General features: G+C 35.6%; 1 protein-coding gene across 2 annotated transcripts in view; it reads left to right on the forward strand.

Annotated features, from left to right (window-relative positions):
- MYOM2 (myomesin 2) overlaps nucleotides 1-24,318 on the forward strand; it is a 79,278-nt gene that overhangs the window by 43,214 nt on the left and 11,746 nt on the right. The window contains exons 17-30 of one of the 2 annotated variants that reach the window (XM_063389337.1): nucleotides 10-131; nucleotides 917-937; nucleotides 2,303-2,490; nucleotides 4,931-5,057; nucleotides 9,232-9,410; nucleotides 9,569-9,683; nucleotides 10,249-10,405; nucleotides 10,498-10,604; nucleotides 12,342-12,386; nucleotides 12,865-13,001; nucleotides 17,808-17,952; nucleotides 18,065-18,124; nucleotides 19,613-19,680; nucleotides 23,428-23,541. In XM_063389337.1, the coding sequence (XP_063245407.1) occupies nucleotides 10-131; nucleotides 917-937; nucleotides 2,303-2,490; nucleotides 4,931-5,057; nucleotides 9,232-9,410; nucleotides 9,569-9,683; nucleotides 10,249-10,405; nucleotides 10,498-10,604; nucleotides 12,342-12,386; nucleotides 12,865-13,001; nucleotides 17,808-17,952; nucleotides 18,065-18,124; nucleotides 19,613-19,680; nucleotides 23,428-23,541 (1,585 nt within the window). The remainder of the gene's footprint in view (nucleotides 1-9; nucleotides 132-916; nucleotides 938-2,302; nucleotides 2,491-4,930; nucleotides 5,058-9,231; nucleotides 9,411-9,568; nucleotides 9,684-10,248; nucleotides 10,406-10,497; nucleotides 10,605-12,341; nucleotides 12,387-12,864; nucleotides 13,002-17,807; nucleotides 17,953-18,064; nucleotides 18,125-19,612; nucleotides 19,681-23,427; nucleotides 23,542-24,318) is intronic. The other variant, XM_063389338.1, reaches the window with a different exon arrangement.

Below are 24,318 nucleotides of genomic sequence, written 5' to 3' on the forward strand. Positions count from 1 at the left end.
TTAACCCAGGTTTGTTGTTCATGGTTTGGAAACTGGAGAGCAATATGTGTTCCGTGTGAAAGCTGCCAATGCTCTAGGATTGAGTGAAAACTCGCAGGAGTCAGAGGCTGTAACAGTGCAGGCAGCCCTTAGTAAGTGTGTGATTCTTGTGCAACTCAGCTTCTTGTTTTCCAAAGGAGTGACATATTTTCAGCAATCATCTCCTTTGGTCTGATTTGCTATAATAGTATATCTTGCAACCATCATGCACATCTGTTTAATGATGTCTATTCTCTGACATGTGCCTATTCTAGAGAAAAGATATTGTTTTATTAAAAAAGTTATTTATAATGACTGTTAGAAATACTGAGTAAGATGCACTTCAGTGATCAGGTTGCTGTTTGCTCCTAAGCTGTATGAAAGAAATTTAAATACTGATTAAATTAGACAATTAGTTTCTGAGTGAGTTGGAGTGGTGCAAAACATTTTAGCATGGAATCTGCTCCCTTTAGAAAAGTTTCAGTAAGCTTTATTACTGTGTAGCTGAACCAAACTGAAAATGCCCTTTGTTTGCTCCAGGCTGGAGCACAATTTACCTCCTCTGGTGGCCTACAAACAAAATTTCTGTGTAAGGTCAGTCGTGCAGCCTTCAGTGGGAATGGTACATGTTGATTGGAAGGCTGAACAAGTATTTACAACAAAGAGTACACAGATCTGGGCTATCATGGTTCAATGTGAATTAAGGGACAGTGTCAGCTCCATACTGAAAAATTTTAAATAGGACAGGTTTTCCCCAGCAGAGTGGCCCCTACCTCTGGAAGAAGACGAGTAGACATACTTGTGAGAAATAATCCTCTAAAAGATTTATAATTCAAGATAGTCAATAGAAAGTAAATTTGTATGTTACTGACAAAGTTACTCAATTTGACTTTTTTAGGAGGAAGTGTGTCTCATATGGGTAGGTGGTGCATGGACACTTGCACATTATCACCACAATGTTGTAAATGCACTTGCACCTATTTGTCACTGTGTGCTTTGGAGATGAGGGTTGCATGGGGTATATCATCAAACACAGAGCACGTGGATTTACACACACCTATGGGATGTGGATGGCTTTTATCCATTTTTGTAGCCTTTACAGGAAGTTAGCAGGACTATTTACAGATGACTTAACATTAGCACGGCCAGAATCTTTCTGCAGTATTATTTTAAGACTATTTACAGGAGCTTGCTACAGTCATTCTCATTTACCAAGAAATGGCAGTAAACACAAAGGCCCCATTTTGTGACCTCTGAGTATAGCACCATATCTGAAAAAAAAAAAAAAGAAGAAAAAGCAGTTCTGCTGATTCCTATCTGTTTTCATGGTGATCACTAGTACAGCTACAAGGTCAGGGACTGTACTAAGGCTTTTGCTAATGTATTCTCTTCTGAGTGAGGTAAGTTACATTCTCTCAGGTTATACTGGTAATTCAGCTGAAAGTAGCAGATCAGCTTTAAGGGCAGGTGTTTAGCTGTACCGGTTGAAGCACCCCAGTGCCAAGAAAGGGGTATGTATCTTTGGGCAGACTTTCAAGTATGGATGACAAATGCAAAACTGTTTGCTACAAGAGGTGTTTTGCCAGTAGGAAGGGATTAAAAAGCTCAGAAAAAGGGTTTTCTTCATCCCTAAAAGTGCCTTGGTGACATTTGTGCTTTTGCTACAGAAGGAAGTGAACCCATGCAAGTAACCTCAAGAAGGACACTACTTTTCTGCTTCAACATAGGTTAAGTTAGTGAAAGTCTAAATATCTTCTATTCTTTGTAGGGCAAAAAGCAGTCAGAGTCTGAACAAAGCATGTAACATCAGAAAGTACAGGAAAACTGTGGTAGCCACAGATCAGTCAGTCATATGACAATTTTATTCAAGTTTATAATATTTTTTCTTTTTTTTATTGGATCATTTTTTACTGTATTCCAGAAGTATTTAAGAAGCTTATTTTTTATTACTAGGAAGAGATCTTCTGATATATTTAAATCTTTTAGCATAATTTTTGGTCTGGAGACACTTGCTGGCATTACTATTTCCTTGCAAATATGGTCTACTCTTCCTTGCTACCTTCTGAGAGGACAAAACATTAGGCAGATGTTTTAAAACCTTCCATGTTTATATCTGGTGATAAAATGAATGTTGGTTAGCAGCTTTACAACTACTTTGCAATCATTATGCAGCTGAGAGCAGTGTGCTGCAGAGAACAGAAGCAGTACCAAAAATGCTAAGCAACTTCTGCACTGCAGTGTTTTCAACTCTGTCCTAACTCTCAGGTTGCTTATTTCCTTGTAGCTTGTCCTTCATATCCTCATGGTATCACTCTTCTAAACTGTGATGGGCATTCAATGACCCTTGGCTGGAAAGCACCAACATACAGTGGAGGTTCACCAATCCTTGGTTATTATATGGATAAACGGGAAGCTAACCATCAAAACTGGCATGAAGTCAATTCTTCCCTTATTACCCGGACAATTTATACGGTTAGTGGTTTTTTATCATTATATTTTTGGAGTTGATTTGAATTTTTTATTTTTTTAAAGAGAAAGTCTTTAAATACTTGCTTCAACAAAGCTAGGCCCTTCCATTCAGAGTGCAAGAAGGTTAAACCTGGGCTAAAGAGCCAGTGCCATCCCCTACTATGAAATTCTAATACGAATAAGGACATTCAGATAAGAAATTTTTTGAGGGAAAAGTATGAAGCACATTTTTCAGCAGGAACAAGATGAGCTATAAAATGTTCCACTAGCTATTTTCATTAATGATCACTGTATGCATCACCACTATAACAACATACAGAGAAAGGATGGAAGCATTTAGCAGGACAGATAACTGCTCTCTGCAGAGCTGAGGATTTGTAAATGAAATGGGGATGGATTGAGAAAAAATATAACTGTCCCTGTTTTTACTCTCAAAATCTGCCTTCAGATGAAAAAGCATGTATATTAATGAACTCAGCCTTATGTCTTGTCACCTTCTTTACAGAGTACCGGTTTTGAAATAAATTACTTCTGGTTACACTTGCAATATATTAAATGTTTCTTAAAATAAGCAAATTTGGATGTGACCTTCCATGAAGAAAAGTTAGTGAGATAGGCTATAGCAAGTAATCAATCAATGTGATGCTTTTTAAATTTACTTAAACAATTAGATTTTATTCACAAATATTTAAAATTTTATTTCTGCTAATTTCCTGTAAGCTTTAGGACAGAGGTGAGTCTTGCAGGTATTTGACACTGAAGTAGAAGATAATGATGCAGATGAGCTGTGTTTCATGCATAAAAGGCAGGCAGCTATCCTCAGGTGCATGTGTGCTTGTGACTGATTCTATGACTGGCATCTCTATGCAGCAGATGGAGCATGGATGGTGAGAAATGAAAAAGGGCAGGTAGGATAGGCACAAAAGGGCAATACTAAGCAATGATTTCCACATATTTTTGTTTTTAATGCATTTGTAAACAAATTAGTAATGTAAATTAGGGGCCACTATTGAGAATTTAACTAGATATTTAAGTGTCAATCCTGCCAGTAACTGTATTTATGCCTAAAGGTGCCTCTTTGTACATTAGTTTGAATGATTAGAATCTGAAATACTGATGGGAAATAAAACCAAGACAGCTTTTAGTAGCAGAGAATATTTTATGACATACTGCAAACAGAGAATGCCCGAGATATTCAGTGCAGCACTGGGAAATCACTAAAGGTTTAACCTTCTCTGATTAATTAAATAATTCTATGGGAACCCCACAAACATTTTTTCCCTTAATAACTTGGGATTTAAAAATCATTTTTACAAGTTAATTCTGTCTTGTGGGTCACACTATATAACACCTTGTCTTCAGAAAATTATTTTAGTGCCTGACTTTCCTGTGTTACCTTGTTTGTTTTGATCTTGTATTTGATGCTATATCATATGTTTGTTATCATAATGTTTTTATCATTAAAAAATCACACCAAAATCCTTTTTTATCTCAACTTTTCAAAGAGAACTATTTATTAATGAAAATCTAAAACTTTTTGGTATCTCCACTAGGAGTGCTACTCTCAGCTGTCTCTCTTGAGATGTGATTAAATATAATTGTGGGAATATTATTCAGAGGAATCAGATGTCAAAGACTTGGTTTTTTGTGTTTAGGTTGTATTTTGTATTTTATTCTTCTGGAAGAAGAAGGATGGAAAAGGGCTGCTGCCATGAGGCATTTGGGTGTCAAGACATTCATGCCTTTTAGCCTTCTACTTTGATCTCAAAATCTGAGATGCTGGTGTGGGGATGGGCTCATTAGATAAATCAGAGCTCATTTACCAGGGATGTTTGCAGAGGATGTGGATTCTGCTCATCCCATTACTAATGAGGTATCACTTTTTCGCTTTGTAATTGTAGACAACATTAAGAGAAAGATTCATAAAAGCCACAAAATACTACTGAGAGGCTCTTTCCTAGAGTTATATCAGCACATTGTGGAACTAATTGGATTGCTTTTTCTTTTGTTTCCTATCATTTCCCTTTCTTCCTAGGTTAGTCCACTGTGACCATTTAAACCAATACATCATTTGAACTCTTGCTTAAGTGAATGGCTTTTGAACAGCTATTCACAAGCAATGCAAGAAGATATTTCAATTTAGAACACTCATCCATAAATATCTGCCGTTGGTCACTCATTGATTTGGCTCCTTGAACCTTTGCTCTAAACTTTTCCAAATTTTCATGCCAATATATGATGTGCTGTTATTCTTAGGATGATGAAATGTGGACATATAATATAGAACTCTGCAGTGTTTTGGTTTAAGAGTAAAATCTTCAAATTAGATCATTAAGCATAGCATAAGGCCTGGTAATTAATTCATGTTTGTATTCTAGCATGGATTAAATGAATATGAATCATGGCTTCTGATATATTGAACTGTTTTCTCAAATGAAAAAAGGTAGAGGATTTGACTGAAGATGCCTTCTACGAATTCAAAGTTGCTGCTGCAAATCTGGTTGGAATAGGTCAACCTTCAGATCCCAGTGAGCATTTCAAGTGTAAAGCCTGGACTATGCCAGAACCTGGTAAGACTATTAGTCCTTCATGAATCTCAGTTCAATGTAAAGTCCTTAAAACACAGCCACAGAGTTCCAGCCAAACTCTGCAGGATGTCTTTTGCTTAATTTCTTGCATAGTACCTGTTGAGATTGCCCTTGCTTCTGAGATCTGTTGAAAGTTACCTCTGCACCTCCAATGATGACATTGAGTCTCCTGGGAAATAGATGACCTTTACTTAGCTTGTTGAGTGTCCCTTTCTTTCACTGCTAGCACCAGCTCAGAAACATGTTGAGCCTTTGGTCTATGTTTGTGTCTCTATCCCCTCTTGAAGCCCTACAAGCTTCACCTTACATGCACGACCTGTACAATATCTCTGCACCATAAATGCAATCTATTAAGAATATTTCTGGAGTTTCAGACTCCAAAACTATGTTCACTTTTGGTCACCAGTAACACATAAGAGGGGCCTGTTTCTTGACATAGACATAAGTAACACAGCTAGTCTGCTACTCTCAAATAGTGTGCCCATGTATGTGTGTTTCCCCTAGACTGTACCTAGGTGTTAGCTGAGAGATTATTATTAGCCAGGTGTTAGGAAAAACGTGCTAACAAACATACAGCAGGAAAGGCTGTATGCTAGTACTCAAACCTGTGTTTAGATTGTCTGTTGTTTGGCAGTGTAGATGTAGCTGAAGACCATTAATTGCAATTATAAGTACTGTGAATTTGGAACCCTCACCAAAAGGAAGTTAAACTGTAATCAACCTCATGTGAGCATATAAATTTATGTAATACATAATATAAATAGATATGTTATGTATATCTAGTTTTTATAGCCTATTTATAGTTTTATATATTTTATATTATATTTTTAATATAAAAATGGTAAACATCTAAAAACTTAGTCCCAGGCAGCAATGCTCAAGGCCTGTAAATAAAGGGTTCCTGAAGGTCCATTCCTCTTATTTTATAACACTGTAACACTGTTACTCCTACTGAGCATCACATTTGCTGAAGCTGTTTCTGATGTCTGGACAGATTTCCTTAAACAAAGCCCATAGTGAAAACACAGGGGCCTAGCACTTTAAAATATTTCTACATTCTTTTCCCTCAAACACTGTAAAATACTGCTTTGTTGTTATACTGAATTCTGTTCTGTACCTAAAAATCCATTCTAGTCCTTGTTTAGGTCATCAGGAGCTGTCTGACCTGGTGAGCATCTGAGGTTTAGGTTGTGAGCCTAAATATTCACACAGTTATTTTCTCAGTAAAGGAAAAAAACCACAAAACTCCTAAATTTGGATTTGTAAAACTATCAAAATTACTAGTGAGGTGGAATAATATAGCAGGGAAATTTCTCTTCTATGCTATAGATAAAAGGTAGTTCTTACTTGGAACAAGAAAAAAATCAGTAAGATCATGGTATTGTTTATGAAGACAGACTCTCAAATCCAGCTGCTTGGTCACTTGCAGGTTACCTATACCCATCTCCTTGACAGAGGCCTCTCTAATCTATCTTTGAAGGCTTCTCCTCATGAAATTCCCAGATTCTTTGGACAAGATCCATTCCTAATCTTGCTATGCTTGCAGTTTAAAAGTTTCTCTTTTATTTCTGAATCTTTCCTCTCACAACCCTCCCTGTAGAACATGTATTCCTTATTGTAAATGAAAAAAGTTTCTACCTTTCTTCTAACTTTGTGTAGTTGGTTCACTTCTCTCTTGAATGGCAGTGCACAAACTGGAGACACTATACCAAATAAATATTTTTCAATGCTGAGTAGAGTAACTCCAGCTCCTGCAAGTCATTTGCCTGCTTACAAATCCCCCTCTATTTGACCTCTAAAACAGATATTACCCTGTTAAATTCCAAGTTTAGATCTTTTAAATACCATATTCTTTGCTGAAAAGCTGTTTGTCTATGTTTTCTAGGTAAGTTCTTCAGAGTTAATGACATGACAAAGCTGTCAATAACAAAATTGTTAATCTCCTGATCTTAACTCACTTAATTTTAATTACATTTTCTTATAATCTCGTAATATTTAGTATAAATGCATCGTCATTTGAACAATTATTTTTCCTAAAGAAATTATCTATGATTTATGTTCTTTACAGTGTGTTTAAAACCTGATTGAAATTACATAGTGTGTAAAGAAGTGAAATTATCCTTCATTTTAAATTACAGATAAAGAAATAAAAGGTGTTTTCAGGAAATCAAGAGAGTGAAATTCCCATAATGAACAATCTGACCTTTTTAATGTTTGGCTGATTATGCTATTCTCATTATGATATGAGTTGAATAGACAGTATTGTTTTCCTCCTGCTTAAAAAAAAATCCACTACAAGCAGAGAACATTTTCCACTCTGCAAAAAACCCCAAATCTCCAAACCTGTTAAATATTTCACAAGCCTTTTTAAAATACATTTTTAAACAATGGCTTAACAATAATGAAAAGAAATAATTGAGATTTAAGACTGGGAGAAAGAGCCTGACCCTCTGCCCTGACTTACTAAAGATACTGAGGACTAATGTAATGTGAATGCAATATCCTCTCAGTGTCAACAAAATATTCTTCCACCTTTTGATATAGAAGGAAAGTTTCCTTAGAAAGGCCATAACCTTTAGCAGGATTTCCAGCATAAGTGATGGATTCTTTGCCCAGAGTCCATAATTATTTCATCCTTCCACAGAACTTTAGTCTTAGGTGTCTCTGTGAGTGTCTGTGAGTTAGCAATGATAGTTAATGGATTACCTTACATTGCTTTAAATAAAAAAGAAATGTCTGGGGTCTCGGACTCCTCAGTATAGACCATACTTCATTACACTTTTCCTTCTACTGTCTAGATTTCTATCGTGTCCATTTGACAGTGGAATTTTAATTATCTGTGGATATATAGACATTCACATTTTTTTAAAGAACCCCGAGGGAAGACTTTAGGTTCCTTGAAAATGGCAGTCTTTTCATGAGAAATCTAATATTTATCCTTGTAAGGTCTGCAACAGATATTTGATATGTTTCTTTTCTGAAATGTGTTTATCCACTTCGGAAAAAAAAACCTTTCTAATTTTTTTTCTTTTCCCCAATATACTTGCTGAATATCATCCTTTACAAATTTTATGTTCATTCATCATTGCTTAACATCATGTAGGCCAGAATGGCAATCAGAATTATTTGTAAGGCTTTCCATTCCTTTTTTTATTATTATTTTAAATGGCAAGATGTGTTGTAGGGAAAATTAATACCTTGACAACTGAGGAAATCCTTAAGTCTCAAGTTATTCCTTAAATCTTCAGCTTTCCTTGCTCTACATCTAAAGCACAAGAAGCAAGCATCATAATTTGACTGAAGATGAGTATTCTGTCATGAGTGTTTGACCATGTTAGGAAACTCATATGATTATGCCTTTACATCAATATTTCTTTACTAGTGTAAATATATATCAAGGGAATAGTAAAAAATAATTGCAATAGAATATTATAAAGGCTATTGAAATAATAGCCTTTAGACTGAAAGGCACTTCAAGAGTTAGGTGAAGGAGGAGAGTATAGTAGGAAGAACATAACTTGGTAGTTGCAAACATAAACTCTCATTTGTGGAGTATCGGGATATTTTTGGTTTAAATTTTTCTCCTAACAAATATCATTCATCCTGCGAGATTCCTCTTGGCTGCAGCTATACAGTTCACAATAAAGATTCTTCTGGCAGGGAGCAGGAAGTCTGATCCAAAGTCCCTTGGTACCACTGGATTTTGGATTACTTTGAAAGATCATGGCTCATGTATACTGATGAAAAGAGAAATATCTGGATGTTAAATTATGAATCTGAGTCAGGCACAGTGAAGCAACTTTGATGTGAGGCTGGTGAGTTAAACAGAAAAGAAGCCACCCTTGCTTGTTGGAAAATCTTAAACTGCATGGATTTTCCACATGATTAACTTACCCTTAAGATATAGTTACTGAGATCTAGCTAAGCAAGTATGCTTCAGAATACCAATGTCACTCACTGTATAAGGCAGGTGTTGCTGTATACAGACATGAGGTGAAAATTACCTAAATACCACATATACCAGGTGTATTGTAAAGGGGGAGATTTTGGAAAGCAAATACAGTCAAAATTATAGTGATACATTTGGGCCTCTACAGGGACAGCTGGCAAAACTTCATTATGTTGAAGTGAATTTCCAATATTTGAAATATTTTAGGTCCTGCCTACGATCTCATGATATGTGAAGTCAGAAATACATCACTAGTTCTTCTTTGGAAAGCTCCTGTGTATGAAGGCAAAAGCCCTATTTCTGGGTACTTAGTGGACTATAAAGAAGTAGATACAGAAGACTGGATCACTGCTAATGAAAAACCTACCTCAAAGCGCTATTTTAAGGTACCATTTTCATTATAATATAAATCTGAGTACTAGAAGTCTGGTTGAGGATAAAAAGAAATGTATTTGAACTTCAGTTTCTGCTAGTATCTTCATATGAGTAAACAAAACAGTTTAGATTATTTTTTTAATTGGCTTTGCCCTTTGTCCTTTTTAAGGTCACTGATTTACACCAGGGTCATACCTATGTTTTTAAAGTTCGTGCGGTGAATGATGCTGGGGTAGGCAAATCATCTGAGATATCTGAACCAGTGCTTGTTGAGGAACGGCCAGGTAAAATGAACTGCTTCATCTCCTCTGTTTCCAAAATACTAACATACTTGGGATTGAGTTTGATCAACCCAATTTGATATTATATCACATGTAAGTATTTAAAGAATTAAGATGCTCTTAGCCTCAAAACTTAAAGAAAAATCTTGTGGATACAGAGACACTGATTAGAATTTTTTCCTTACTTACTGCAGGAGTTATTTGATAATCAGTTATTCTGTTTTTTATTCTAAGAAAGGTGCTACTTGTGACAACATATTTATTAAAGCTTCAGGAATGATAATAAAATAGGTTTGTTTAAACTTTCATGTCTTCTCATATTCAGTTATATCCTATTCATTTGTTTCTCAATAAATATTTATTAGTGTTATTACTCCTTTCTTTCATGTAGAGTAAGAAACTTACTAGCATGTGATGCTAAGTCAACATATGACATAAACCTGCTTTAAGACTTGCTAATAAAATCAGTATCTTTCAGGAGAAAATAGATGTGGACTTTAGTAATTTATGATTTGCAGCTTGAAAGAAAAATGCAGTCTTGACATTTGAATTGAACTCTATTTTGCAGGAACAAAAGAAATCTATTCAGGTGTGGATGATGAGGGTAATATTTACCTGGCTTTTGAGTGCAAAGAAGCAACAGATGCATCTCATTTTGCATGGGGTAAATCTTATGAGGAGATTGATGATTCTCATAAGTTTAAGATTGAAACAGAAGGAAATCAGTAAGTCATGCCAATCTACCAAAGGAAATCAGTAAGTCATGTTAAAAATGTGATACCCAGCTAATTACGTTCTTCTTCATTGGTGATTTTAGTTCTAAGCTGTACTTCAAAAATCCTGATAAATCAGACTTGGGAACTTACTCTATCTCAGTTAGTGACACAGATGGGGTTTCCTCCAGCTTCGTTATGGATGATGAAGGTAAGGTCCTTATAATTTCAAATCTTTCTTCACTCTGTCACCTCAAGTGCACTCAAAATTGCCCAAGGAGAATAAGAATAGAACTCTACAACTCTCACATTATTTCCTATGCATTAAAGAAAATCAAATAAGAACACACAACAGATTTTGTGTGTTTGCTTATTTTTCTGATTATCATAATAATGAAAGCTGGGATAACTTTAGGCAACATTTTCTAGATATAGATTAAAAATATGGCAAATTAGAATTGTTTTCTTTATGCTGGGGTTATAATGATTGTAAATATCCCTTACACTTTCAGTTGTGCTTGAGGCTCTAGATGCAGTTTCTCAAAACCAAGATGCAGGAAATTAATGAGAAAAACGATGGTGCTTTAACAAGGTCTAAATACATTGGGTTAAATTATCATTTGTCTTACATATATATTAGTTTTGCTTTATTTCATTGTAGCTATTTTGTTTCATTGGATTCACAATTAATTTGCTTCAGTCTCACTTTGTTTTATCATTGAGAAATGCTGACATAAAAAGCAAGGAGGAGAGTTTGCTATTTTACATAAAATAAAAATTACTTTGGTGCTTTCCCATTCCTTGGCTGTAATTGCTCTGGCCAGATCTTTGAGTATTAAAATCCATCTGCTTCTCAACCTACTAAGCCATTTAAGGAACCACAGTGAGAAACATGTCAAACCACCCTTTCTAAGCAGGTGTAGAGAAGAAATCAATGTTCAGGAAAAAAAAAAAAAAAAAAAAAAAGAAAATAAAAATGAAAAAAGTTCTCCAGGACATGGAAGATTTATCAGCATTATCATAAGAACAGTATTATTATAAGAACTGCCCTCTAGCTGAGTTTTGAAGCATCACTCTAAAATCTTTCTGTAGGTCTTGTCACCATCTGCTCTTCCTTTGAAATTATTTTTTTACATAAAGCACTGAAGGTGTTTCCTATCCCATACTTCCCCTATATCTCTCCTGATCATATGTCACTGAAAATCACAAATTGATTTGTACTGAATCCCTGCACAAGTATCAGATTTTGCATCTTAACACTGAAACCCGTAATTTCACTGCCCAATTACTGTCTCAAAAGCTATAAATTCTCCTGTAATTTTGCTAAATCCTCTATCATGTCATAAATCCATGCTAATTTTCTTTGGTCTTTACATTATCTGTAAATTTGGAATTGCAGTAATGTTCATTTTTGAAATCTTTATTAGTAATGACTATGATAAATAGGATTAGTATGAAAATCTAAAAAATGGAATTCTAGACTCAAACTGCCTTCATGAGGATCTAGTGCATTAACTAGAACTTTCTGTTCTGTTTACATACTAACATGTACTCAGTCTTCTTTCCTGCCACAGTAAAACAAAATTTTCAGGAGGTCTGAGAAAGGAAGTCAGGAGATAAAGGAACCTTATACACTGCTTAGAAGTTATTGTTTCCCATCTTTTTTTATATTGCTATTTTTAAAGTTTAAAACAGTTTTTGGCCTTCATTTAGATTCCCTTGCATGAGAGAGTGTGCACTAAAATGCCTGCAACAGGAACATTTGGTAAACCCATGTATCAGAATTTAAGTTTCCTAAATCTTATTTTTCAGCCATTTTCTGTAGAGTTGCATACTCATATACAAGCTTTAGAGACAACTTTGCTGATGCTGTTTACTTTTGTCAACACTCATTTGCTGTCTGTGTTTTTCAGAATAAATTAAACATGAACATTTTTCTTATTTTCAGAGTTTGAACGTTTGATGGCATTAAGCTACGAAATAAAGAATCCAAGTAAGTTGAAGATCTGAATCTATTAGATATTTCTAGAAGGAATATAATTACATACTAGTGACTGGAGTCCCAAAAAGATTCTTCCTGAGACAATGGCAACTTCATTTTTTATGGCAGCTTCATTTACCATGGAACACCTTGCTTCATTATCTTTTAGTTTGTTTAGAAGAATATTAGTTGACATCCAATAAAGTCATCATTCCTAAATGTCTCTGAAGTTTAACTTTGGCAATACATTATCGATTGTTACTAGCCAAATCCTTACACAATGTACAAACAGTAAACTGCAAATTCTCTTCTCCGTTTAAGAAATTAATTTAAAAATCAGCCAAAGGCTGCATTAGAGGACTTATCCCTGTGTAAAATTTAGTCAATATCCAGAAATTCATAAATAATAGGCAATTGCTAGTATTTCACTATATTTCTATCTCTCACAAGGCTTCATGAACTATTGATTTTCCATTCTTTTCTTTTTTAGCAATACCACTGAAATCAGAATTAGCTTATGAGGTTCTTGATAAAGGAGAAGTTCGCTTCTGGATTCAGGCTGAAAGCTTATCTCCAGATTCTACATTCAGATTTGTTATTAATGATAGAGAAGTCGAAAACAGTGACGTAAGTACATAATGAGTACTATACATAAGTGATTTTGTTTAAGAAATCTGCAGGTTTCTATTGTTATCACAGAATCATAGAGTCATTTGCTGTCAAGTTGGAAAAGACCTTTAAGATCATGGATTCCAACAAGACACTGCCAACTCCACCACTAAACCATGTCGCCAAGCGCCATCTCTACTTGTCTTTTAAATACCTCCAGTGATGGTGACTCAACCACTTTCCTGAGCAGCCTGGTCTAACGTTTGACAGCCCTTTCAGTGAAGAAATTTTTCCTAATATCCAATCTAAGCTCCCTCGGTGCTACTTGAGGCCAATTTCTTCTTGTCCTATGGCTTGTTATATGGGAGAAGAGACTGACTCCCACCTGGCTACAACTCCTTCAGGCAATTGTAGAGAGCACTGTGGTCTCCCCTGAGCCTCTGTTTCTCCAGGCTAAACAACCCCACTTCCCCCAGCTGCTTCTCATCAGACTTGTGCTCCCAGCCCTTTGCCAGCTCCATTGCCCTTCTCTGGACACACTCCAGCCCTTCAATGTCCATCTTGAATGATGAGCCCAGAACTGGACACAGGATTTGAGATGTGGCCTCACCAGTGCTGAGCACAATCCCTGCCCTGCTCCTGCTGGACACACTGTTGCTGATACGGGCCAGGATGCCACTGGCCTTCTTGACCTCCTGGGCACATGCTCAATCAGCTGTCAGCCAGCACCCCCAGGTCCTTTCCCACTGGATCACTTTCCAGCAACTCCTCCCCAAGCCTTGTTTTGACCCAAGGGAAAGACCCAGCTCTTGGCCTAATTCAACCTCATGCAGCTGGTCTCAAGCCATCTATTCACCTTGTCGAGACATCTCTGCAGATTCTTCCTACTCTCCAGCAGATCAACACTCCCACCCAATTTGATCCTTTCTTCTAGATCACTGATAAATATATTAAACAGGACTGGCCCCACTGCTGAGCCCTGAAGAACATAATTTGTGATATCCACTAACTGGATTTAACTCCATGCACCACCACTTTGCCCTGGCTGCCCAGCCAGGAGCTAGTGCATGCATCCAAGGTATGAATAGCCAGTTTCTCCAGGAGAATGCTGTGGGAAACAGTGTCAAAGGCTTGACTTAATTCCAGGTAGACAAGATCCACAGTCCTTCCTTCGTCCACTAGGTTGGTCACCTTTTCAATGAAGGTTATCAGGTCAGTGAAGCAGGACTTGTCTTTCACAAGCCTGTGCTGGCTGGCCCTGATCCTCTGGTTGCTCTGTGCATGTTGCTTAATGTCTCTCAGGATGCATCTGCTTCTTAATATTCCTTGGCTCTGAGGTCAGGCTGACAACTGTAGTCCCCTGGATCCTATAGTTTCTTAATATTGTGTCATTAAGGTATGATAACACCTGAAAAGAAGGCAAATCTATAACTCAAATATTTTTCCAGTGTAGAATTCCTGTTGCAGATTGAGGCTATTCATACTGGAAAAAGACTTGGACTATCTCTATTGATTTTTGATATCTAGATGATCAACAGCCAAACAGAAGGAGAATTTACACACAGACCAGTGTTAAGCACAAATATTTTAGAAAAACAGGTAGAGAAAATAGCTGTTTCAAGTACAGTTTTGGATTCCAAACCAACAAGACCTGCTGTTCCCAAAAATTCTCTGAGGCTGATATTACTAGTTTTGTGTGTAATGTGGGAAGAACTTGACAATGCAGCAGTGTACATAGACTTAAATTTTTTATATCTTATGGCTTCCTATTTCTTTTTTTAATTTTGGGTTAGAAACTGGTCATTGAACAGCTACATAGAGATGAAAGGGTTGTCCACCATCTTCCCACATTTTTATGGGAAGCTCTAGGAAGACCTCTCATGTAAAGGGGCATAAAAAAGCTCTCAGATTAGGCTGAGAAGAAAGCAAGCTCATGCCTTTGCAGGGCAAGAGTGAGGTTCATCTACAGGCCATGAGTACAGCACTGGAAATATATTCCTGTGAAGAATTCATCTCCAGTGCAGCTGTTTGAAAGATTCATTTTATTCCTGAGAATGCAAATCCTGGTTTGGGACAGAGAAGCTTTATCAGCATTTTTATACCATTGGAAGGCAAAGAGCATTTACTTTAATTACATATTGACAAGTGGAAGAATAAGGATTTCTCAGTAAAATAATTCTGTTTTTCTTGCTTTAAGAGGTAATAAACCATTGCACTGAAAACTTGAATATTCATGCCTAGGATGTATTGAAATGACAATACTCTGTCTTGGCAATTTTCATGGAACAGAATGAGCTATTTTTAGTTCTCATATGTTTTGGAAGTGTTGACATCAGAAAGAGTCTTGAAATTAATCTGCATTATTTCATCTCTTTAATTAGTAACCCACAGGTGACATTTATGTTTGGAGACAGATGATATTTTTGTGGAAAGTCACATAAAAGCCTAATATTTATGATGCCCATAAAATCATTGAACTTCATCTTGCTGCATAATGGCAATAGTTAGAAGGCTAATTGCACTCTAAAACCTGTCTGGAGACTGGGCTACAGTCACTGAACATGTTCAATAGACCATTATGCTGGTGAATTGTGGCCTGATTCTTGACACTGGCTGAAGCGATAAATTTTTCCTGCTAAGTCCTAACAGGGAGTGTTTTTGGTAAGATTTCAAAATAAGCTTAAAATGGAATGAACTGAGCCTCATTTACTCGGCTTTAATTTTAATATTTTAATATTTTGTTCAATAAAAGTAGAAAATAAAAAAAAGTCATAAAGAATCAGATTGAAACATGCGTCTTGGCTTCTTTTTTTTTTTTTTTTTTTTTTTAAACTTTTCTGCTTCTGGCAAAATTTAGTTTAATATTCTTCCTGAGAACTCATGAAGTAAATGACAGTGTAGTCCTTGACCTCTGAGGGGAAGGGACTGTAAGCAAGATTTTGATTTTTGCACATTGAAATTCGCACATTTGATGGTTTAGGTAAGTTTATTAATGCTCTCTTTAACCTTCCTCACCTATCACCTTATAGACGAACTCTTACATGAGTAGATTTTCTACTTAATTTCCCAATTAATTTAATCTTGTCTTATTCTTTGACATTTTATCTTCTTTGCACTATGTATGCAAAATCATGTATCCAAATTAATGTGCACATCCCTTAAAAAATTATTATCCTGATCAAGTTGTTCGCTGACTGCTTTGTTAATTCCACATCTTTTCTTTTTCTTCATTTTTCCATTATCCCATTAAGATTTAAAAGATTTATATATTTGAAAATGTCAGTATTTGACTGTGTGACACTGTTCTTCCAGGCTTGCTGTCCATACAACAATGAGTCTGTTTTTGAGGCTGGCCAAGATATGACCCTTAAAACTAAAGCAGATATCTGTGTGGGGTCATTCCTACTTTTGAATCTTAGGGGACTTAGAAGTTCTTCCATTTCAATAAGATTCTAGAGACCTTAATGAGTGGCATTTTTACTAGCTTTTTTTACATTTCTTCTTTCTTCTCCTTCCTTAAACTTTGTCTATCTCTTACTTTAATACTATTTTGTACTTTTGGACACCAATAAACAGATTTATCAAAGCATTCTGTTTATAAGACATCATGTCTCCTTTTTACTATGTATAGTAAATTTAAAAGTAACAGGGTCTATAGTAATTCTACTTCATGCAACTCCTTCTAGATGTTGACATTTACTATTCTCTGCAATCGTGACTTGAAGTTAGTGTGTAGTATCCTTGGCCACATCATTTACCTAAAAGTATTCACCAAGAGACTTCTATGGGTTATTTTTACTTAGCTGTAGGAATTTGTTAGTTGAGACTCAAAAAACATCACTATTAGAGGGAGACATTTTCCTCATAGTTGTAACTCACCAAATAAAAGAGGATATTACTAAAACATGGTTGTATCTAAAACAGTACCTGAAAATTCAATACACATATTTTGCAAAGATTATCCAGTATTAGTTTGTAATTTCCTGCTTCCATGATGATGCTTGCTAATAATTTATCTTTCTAGAACATTTATAAAAAGCAAACATATAAAGGACACAAAGAGTGAAAAGCGTATTTAACTTTGAATTCAAGTCAATATTTGATGTTTTGTGTATTCTATAAACACTTTAATGGGTAACTATGTGTCCTGACAGAACTATACCTCTCTTTTGCTAAACTTGGTCAATCCCTTTTGGTTCCCAGAAGCTCTGTGGGGTTTGCACTAGTTACTTTTCTCATGGTCATTTGCTTTAAGTGTTCTTTGAAACTTAACACCTAGCATTAAATGAGAGAATCATTGTAGTCCTCCTAGATAAACTACTTTTTATGAGAAAATAAGATCCATTACTGACTACTATATGTGTCTCAGATATTTAGTAAGGATGACTTTTTTGATTTGGTGTGATGGATTTATTTGAAGATCCACATTTGTGTCTAGAAACATATTTCCAGTTGTTTCTGCACTCTGCTAGGAATATTGCCTCTGCCTAGCAAACACTCTTGTTGAACTGGAAACTGTAATGCAGCTAAAGGCTGGCTATTAGGCTCTTCAAATATGCACAGTGCCATAAACAATTGTTTTCAAATACAAACCAGCAAATTATGATGACTTGAGAATTCCAAATGCAGCTGCACACAGAGGTTTCTATCACCACTGGGATCTTATTGTACAACAGTAAATAAAAGCAGAGTTCTCTTCCCTTTTTTACAATTAAAAGAACATGAAAAATTTTGGCTGTGGGGGAAGGAATATAAATCACAATTTATTCAATAGGAATCATAAGTAATTTACGCTATACTAAAGTACTTGTCTGTTTATTTCAGAGACATAAAATAAATTGTGACCGTTCAAATGGCATTATAGAAATGGTGATGGAAAAATTTACAATTGACAACGAAGGTACCTACACAGTACAGATTCAGGATGGAAAGGCCAAAAACCAGTCCTCATTAGTTCTCATTGGAGATGGTATGTTCACTGAAACACTGAAACTTTGACTCTGATGAAGAACTGAACTTCAATTATTCTTTGAGTAATTTTGTGACTAACTCATATTTCATTCACCTCTCCTAAAATTTAGCATTCAAGGGAGTATTGGCTGAGTCTGAGCTCCAAAGAAAGGAATTTCTCAGAAAACAAGGTAAGATGGAGCAGATTGGTGACTTTAGGCCCAGTTTGCAGCTAATGATTCATCTCTGGCGAATGCTAAGTGCTTACAGCTTCTGTTCTTCATTAGAGGATGAGTGTATTGTTCTTGGGGACACTTGAAATCTTGGTGGATTGAATTTTCCAACATTGGCAATTTGTGACAGAGCCTTCACTAAGTAGGGAAAAAGGAGTTCTCACAAGAGGTTATCTTTGCTCAATATTCATGAGAAGTGTGCCTACTGCAGGCTGTGGTCCAACAAAACATTTAATTGCATTTAATTTCAAGGATACAAATTGTCTGTTCAATATAATTGACAGATGAGTAGACAGACAAGACAAGTAGTGCCAGATAAAGAAGATTAAAAGCTTGAGCTTATGGTTTCCATTGAGGCAAAATTCCAGGAACTAAATTTTTTGCATAGTTGCATAGTTGTGTATTTGTTGCATAGTTGCCATACAGTTGTAGAGTTTGTTATATACTCATTATTGATATTGCTTGAAGCTGAATGAGAAAATTAGTAATGGATACATAATTTGTAACTCTATCCCTGTGAAATCCTTAAAAAATTGAACTTGAGCTCTAGTTTGTAATTTTCACTTGTAAGCATATGGCTTTCAGGATGAAAATAACAATAATCATTAAAAACTTTTTCCTACATAGCTTAGGTAAGATTCTGTACAGAAATAATGTAATTCTGGTTTTTTTTGGGTTGGTGTTTTTTTGTTTGTTTGTTTGTTTGTTTGGTTTTTTTTTGTTTTGTTTTGTTTTTAAGGCTGTTTAAAATTGTTTAAGGAAAGAAATGATACATCTTGCAGCATAAACTGACAAAATCTTTTAATATCAGTATCTTTTAATACTCAATGATTTAAGCTAAAGTCTTGGACTTTGCAACTTCCCAGGTTTGGGCCCTCATCCTGCCAACACAAACACATGTACATTTATTGAGATAAGTAAACACAATAATTTTTAGAAGGCTGTGTATATCAGCAAATTTTCATCAGGATATATTTCTTTGCAGAATTGGAACCTTCATGGGAAAAAAGGAATGTTTTCTGTTCTGCCTGTAATATTCAATACATTTTAAAACTTTACATTATTTGGACAAAATGTTTGTCATGGGTTTGCTGTTCTTACATTATTTTTATACTTGTTTGTAGCTACGTCATTTCTTTCCACTGCTTAGTTGGCAATTTGGACAAAGGTATTCAACAAACTAACTTCTCTCACTCACCATTTTATTATATTTTGGAATACTACCGCATTCACACATATTCAGATATGAGATTTAGGTTTCTAAGCTATAATGTAGACACCGGGTAAATATGATAAAAACATGCAGGATTTTCCTTCTAGAACATGGGTAGTTCCTTCTTGTTCTGGTGTAAGGATGTTGTAATTGTCATCTTTTTTCTTTCTTTCACTGGATCTTTCTGGTACTCTTCATTCTGCAGCATTACTTTAAGTTTTTTTGTTTCTTAGGTCCTCACTTCTCAGAGTTTTTGTATTGGAAAGTTACAGAGGAATGTGAAGTTTTACTTTCTTGTAAGGTAAGGAAATACACTTGAAAAGATTTTTTAGAATATGTTGATGAAAAAATTGAGGTATAAAAATGTGGAAAACTATTTAGATACCTTTAAAAACAAAAGTTGCATATGAAAACAATTTTTTATGATTTGGAAAATTTTAATATGAAAATTTCCATCTTACTATTCTTCAACAGTAGTTTTAATGAAAACAAAACCAAATATAGGACATTTCTAAATGTATTATTAGGTAGTCAAAATATTTATAAAAATTGTGAGCCATAAGAATAATTTACATGAAATATACCTCCCTTAAGATGTATCCCTTTTCTTCATCCTCAAAAATTGGTAAAAAAGTCAGAGTTCAAAATCTTTCTTTACTGTTTTCTGATTTCTCTAACAAAGCGTCTATTATTTAATCAACTGTAATCAAATGTGCTACAAAGACTTCTAGAATTAAGGTTATAAAACATGATTTAAAATTATTTTTGGCTAACAACTTTTGAATCTTAAGTAATGATAATGTGTATTGATTTCGGTGTAACTTCAGCTATTAACATCTTTAAATGTCTTTCTGAACAGATAAATTTTCATTTGTTTTGCTCTTCTAGAGTGACTAATTAGAAGTTTGAATAACTAAGTAAATTGAATTCAGGCATCAAACTCTTCTTCATTCTCTTTTTCTCTAATATGGACTCTTTTGTATTAATTTTCTCCTCTTCTTTTGAATAACTTTTGGCTTATAATTAGACTAACTTGAATCATTCATTATGAGCAATTTACATGCACATTTGTGGGATTTTTTTCCTTCTTTTTTTTTTTTCCATTTTTTTTTCCTGCTCATTAACTAGGAGACCCTTAACCTCAAGTTAGTCCCAGGAGAACTGACCTGGTGCTGAAGCTGCCATTCCACGTGCTCCCATTTTAGGGCTCAACACTCATTAGTTAACACAGTATCTTTGCTGGAGTGCTTTATAATCCCCACATACATGCCTCAGGCATGAACCCTGCTTATCCTTTCATTCACATGGGGAATTAAATGTTGCTGAACCAGTTATGCTAGTGTTAATTCTCTACAAATTAATCTGAAATTATCCTGCTTTCATTGACTGTCAAGCCTGCTTATAGCACTGAAGCTGTGAAAGGCTGAGCATCTGATTATTTGCTTTTCACCGGTGTGCTTTTTGTTCACAAGGTCAGAACATTTTATGTAAATGAAATCTAGGATGTGGACTGCTTGCACACTCATCATTTTAACTGTGCTATTGACCTTATAATGTTTGTTACTGTTAGTATGTGACTAGCCTTTAGGTTCACATGGCTCTGCTGTTTATGGCTGTTTAACTTATATTTGTACATAGGCAGAGTTTGAAAAACAAAGCCTGGCTTTGTCCTTCAAACTCCAGATATCTGACAAACAAGTTAGAAGTGTGGCCACTCCACGCTATTTCTGTGGTAATAAAAACAATCAAGGAATAATCTCTGCTCTCTCAGGCCATATCATAACACTTGACCCAGGTCTCTTCCAGGCTCTGTAAAGTGCTTCTCTGCAAATAAAAACATTGTCAAGGGAGTTTTCCCCTCTTCTAAGAGCCTGGGATAATGTGAAGGAAGTATCTATAAGAGAGGGCATCCTAGACTCTTTTAAAGGCTGTAGCATGGCACAGGGAAGCTAGGAAACACATCAGCTGGAAGCTTGTGTAGGGCAAAGGACTGACTGTATGGTCCAGGCCCATAAGAGAAATGATGGACAAATATGGATTGTGTTATGGATTGTGGAAAGAGTATATCAAATATTACCTCACATATCCCTTATTTTCTAAATGATTGCACCTGACTGAATTTTGATCGACTTAGTGTTTAATTCTGAATTAGCTGGGACTGATGACCATGTTCTTGATATTGTAGCCCCTCAATGTCAGTGGAACATGGCTGTGCAATTAAAAGATAATTTGATGATTTTACTTTTTGCTTTTTGTTTTGTGCTTATTTCTCTTCATATGCCAGCAACAACTGTCATTTTGCTTCTAGTAATTCTAAATTTCAGAACTTTCAGAAGCTACTTGCTCTTCCACAACTTTGGCCCTTATTTGTACTGTGTCTGTTAAAAGAAAGATTTTTGGTGTGTGGCTAAACAGTGAAAAATGTAACATTTCATAGTAAATGCCAACATGAAATAACTTCAGCACTGCAAATTGCATGTGTCTGAAACTCAGTCTATTTATTGTTCAGATTGAGTGCTAACAGTCTTTGATGAAAAATTGTTGAAAAGCATTAAAGGCTTGTTCCTTCAGGCTTTGTTCAAATAAAATTGCCAATCATGTCACAGGACTACAGGAACAGCCACTTTGTAGTTACTGCTAAATGTAAAATGCTGCTCACTTTTCTCCAGCGAGTCATTGCTTTGGGCCAGGTGTTGATCTCAAATACTGTCAGGGATCAATAGCAACCACACTGGTTATTAAGCAAGAATAGAGTGATTAATTTGAGCATGTTTGATAGAGATGTCTAGGAATCAGTACAGAAGACCCTCCTATTTGTCATCTCTGCAGAGAGCTTTCATAGAGCTGTTCATCTATGGAATGACTTCTCTAATGTAGAAGGGTTAGAAACCGGTGCATGTTTTTTTCCTCCAAGCAAGCCACTTGAAAACTATTGCAGATCTGTATTAAGTTCCTGGCTGCCCTCTAGTCATTTGTTCAGTTTTTTTGCTTTTTGTTTAAGGAGCCTTTTTAAAGCAACTGCCTGGGGACTAAGAAATATCTTGCCGGCTCTGTCCTTCTGCCAAAGCCACAATGACTGGTAATTCAGGCTACACATGAAAATACCATTGCATTTTTATGACTTTTAGAAGGGTATGGGGATAGTGATGTCAAATAAACCATAGTGTTTTTGAAAGCAAGGGTAAAAAAAAATATGTATATATTGCCAGGGTGTCTAAAAAGAGCTGCACTTTTAGCTTCTTTGAATTCACAGTTTGAGGTAATTTATCCAGCAATATTTTGAGTGTATCCAATATACAGTTTTTATACCAAAATTAGAACAGTACTTCAGGTATAAGCATTGTTTCAGTGAATTACTGCTACTACAGCAAAATTCTTCCTTTCAAACAACTGCTCTGCATATGCACTACGTTGTTAAGTCCCTTTTTGTTGGGAGAGACTGCAATTTTAGGATTCCTCAGGTCTTTGTATGCCCCAATGTAGAACATAAAATAGAAAAGGATTTTTGGTGCAGTTCACAATTTTGAAGTCTTGGATTCTTTCAGAATAGTGATTTCAGCTGCTTTCTGCAGCTTATCCATGAGAGACATTGCTTAGGTAGCTGGGATAAATCTCCAAATTGGCCAAAGACTAAGGTAAGGCCTAAGTTCTGTGTTACAACTCTCTGGAGTCACAGAGCAAACACAAAAAGATAAAAGAGAGTTCAGAAGCTCTAATTTGAAACATACTTCTTCCACAGCTATCTCTAGACAAACTATGACCACAGAGCAAGGGTGCAAAACCATTGAAGGGAAGAGATTGGCAGGATTTTCTTAAAGGGTTTTACAGGGCTCTGAAGCTGTAACGTGTATACTGTGCTGCAGAGAAACACTGTAGGGCTAAGGTTTGCTTAGGAGGACTTGGTTGAAATTGGGTTTTTACTTAGCTTTATTTGACATGTGTTATAAAAAAATTGGTTTCATACGTTGAGAGTACCTGTGTGACTTCCCACAGGGCAGTACATTTCCTCAGGACATAGCCAGGCTTATGTGCCTTTTCTGTTGTTCAGGTTGCAAACACAAAGAAGGAAACTGATTTTAAGTGGTATAAGGATGGTTCTGGGGTGGATGTTGAGGAGCTGCCTGATCTGCAGAAGGGAGAATGTCACCTCAGCATTCCCAAGGTATTGTATCACCTGCTGGTTGCAACTTACAGCTTCTGCTTGACACACTATAGATTTGCCAGACAAAGCAGTAAGCCACCTATCATGATTTTTTGAGCAGCTGTAAGAAAAAAACATAATTTCTACTCTTTCATTAGCTGGTGAATAACTATTAGTAGCAAAAAAAAATCTCTGTTTTTTTAATCAGCTCAGAGTTCATGCTTAATTTGCTTCAGAGTCCTTGGGTGACCTGTATCTCATTCTTTATTGTTACTCCTTAATTTTTCAACTTATTCAAGCACCTAATTTTTGACAGTGTTTCAGTTTTTTTGCCTAAAATGAATAAGTTTGAAGTTTATGGCTTCTTAAAATTTATCTTTATGCAAACAGGATAACCCAACTTCTATCTGAAACCTTAACTTGCATAGTTGCTGCCTTTGAAGTGACAAAACCTACCAGAATGAGATTTTCTGCTTTCAGTAATGTGTATTCCATCTAAATTGTTTATTTATTGGCTTTATATTCTTCTAATTTCCTTCCTCCATTTCCCTTGAAAGAGGATACTGACTTACCAGCTTCATTTTTCTTGAGTAGATTTTTTTGGGAGACTGGTTTCTGCTTGTCTTTTTACTTGTCATTCAGTTTTATGATATTTATGCTATGTTTTACATGCTTGTGGATTTGTATAAGTCTAAGTATTAAGTCATCTCCAATCTACATTTAACTGTTCATTTACTTTCCTTCAGGTTTTAAAAGAAATTAAAATAAACCCCAAACCCCAAAAATCCCTACTGCCGT

Source organism: Prinia subflava, chromosome 2, assembly GCF_021018805.1.
Source record: "Prinia subflava isolate CZ2003 ecotype Zambia chromosome 2, Cam_Psub_1.2, whole genome shotgun sequence".
NCBI classification, from domain to species: domain Eukaryota; kingdom Metazoa; phylum Chordata; class Aves; order Passeriformes; family Cisticolidae; genus Prinia; species Prinia subflava.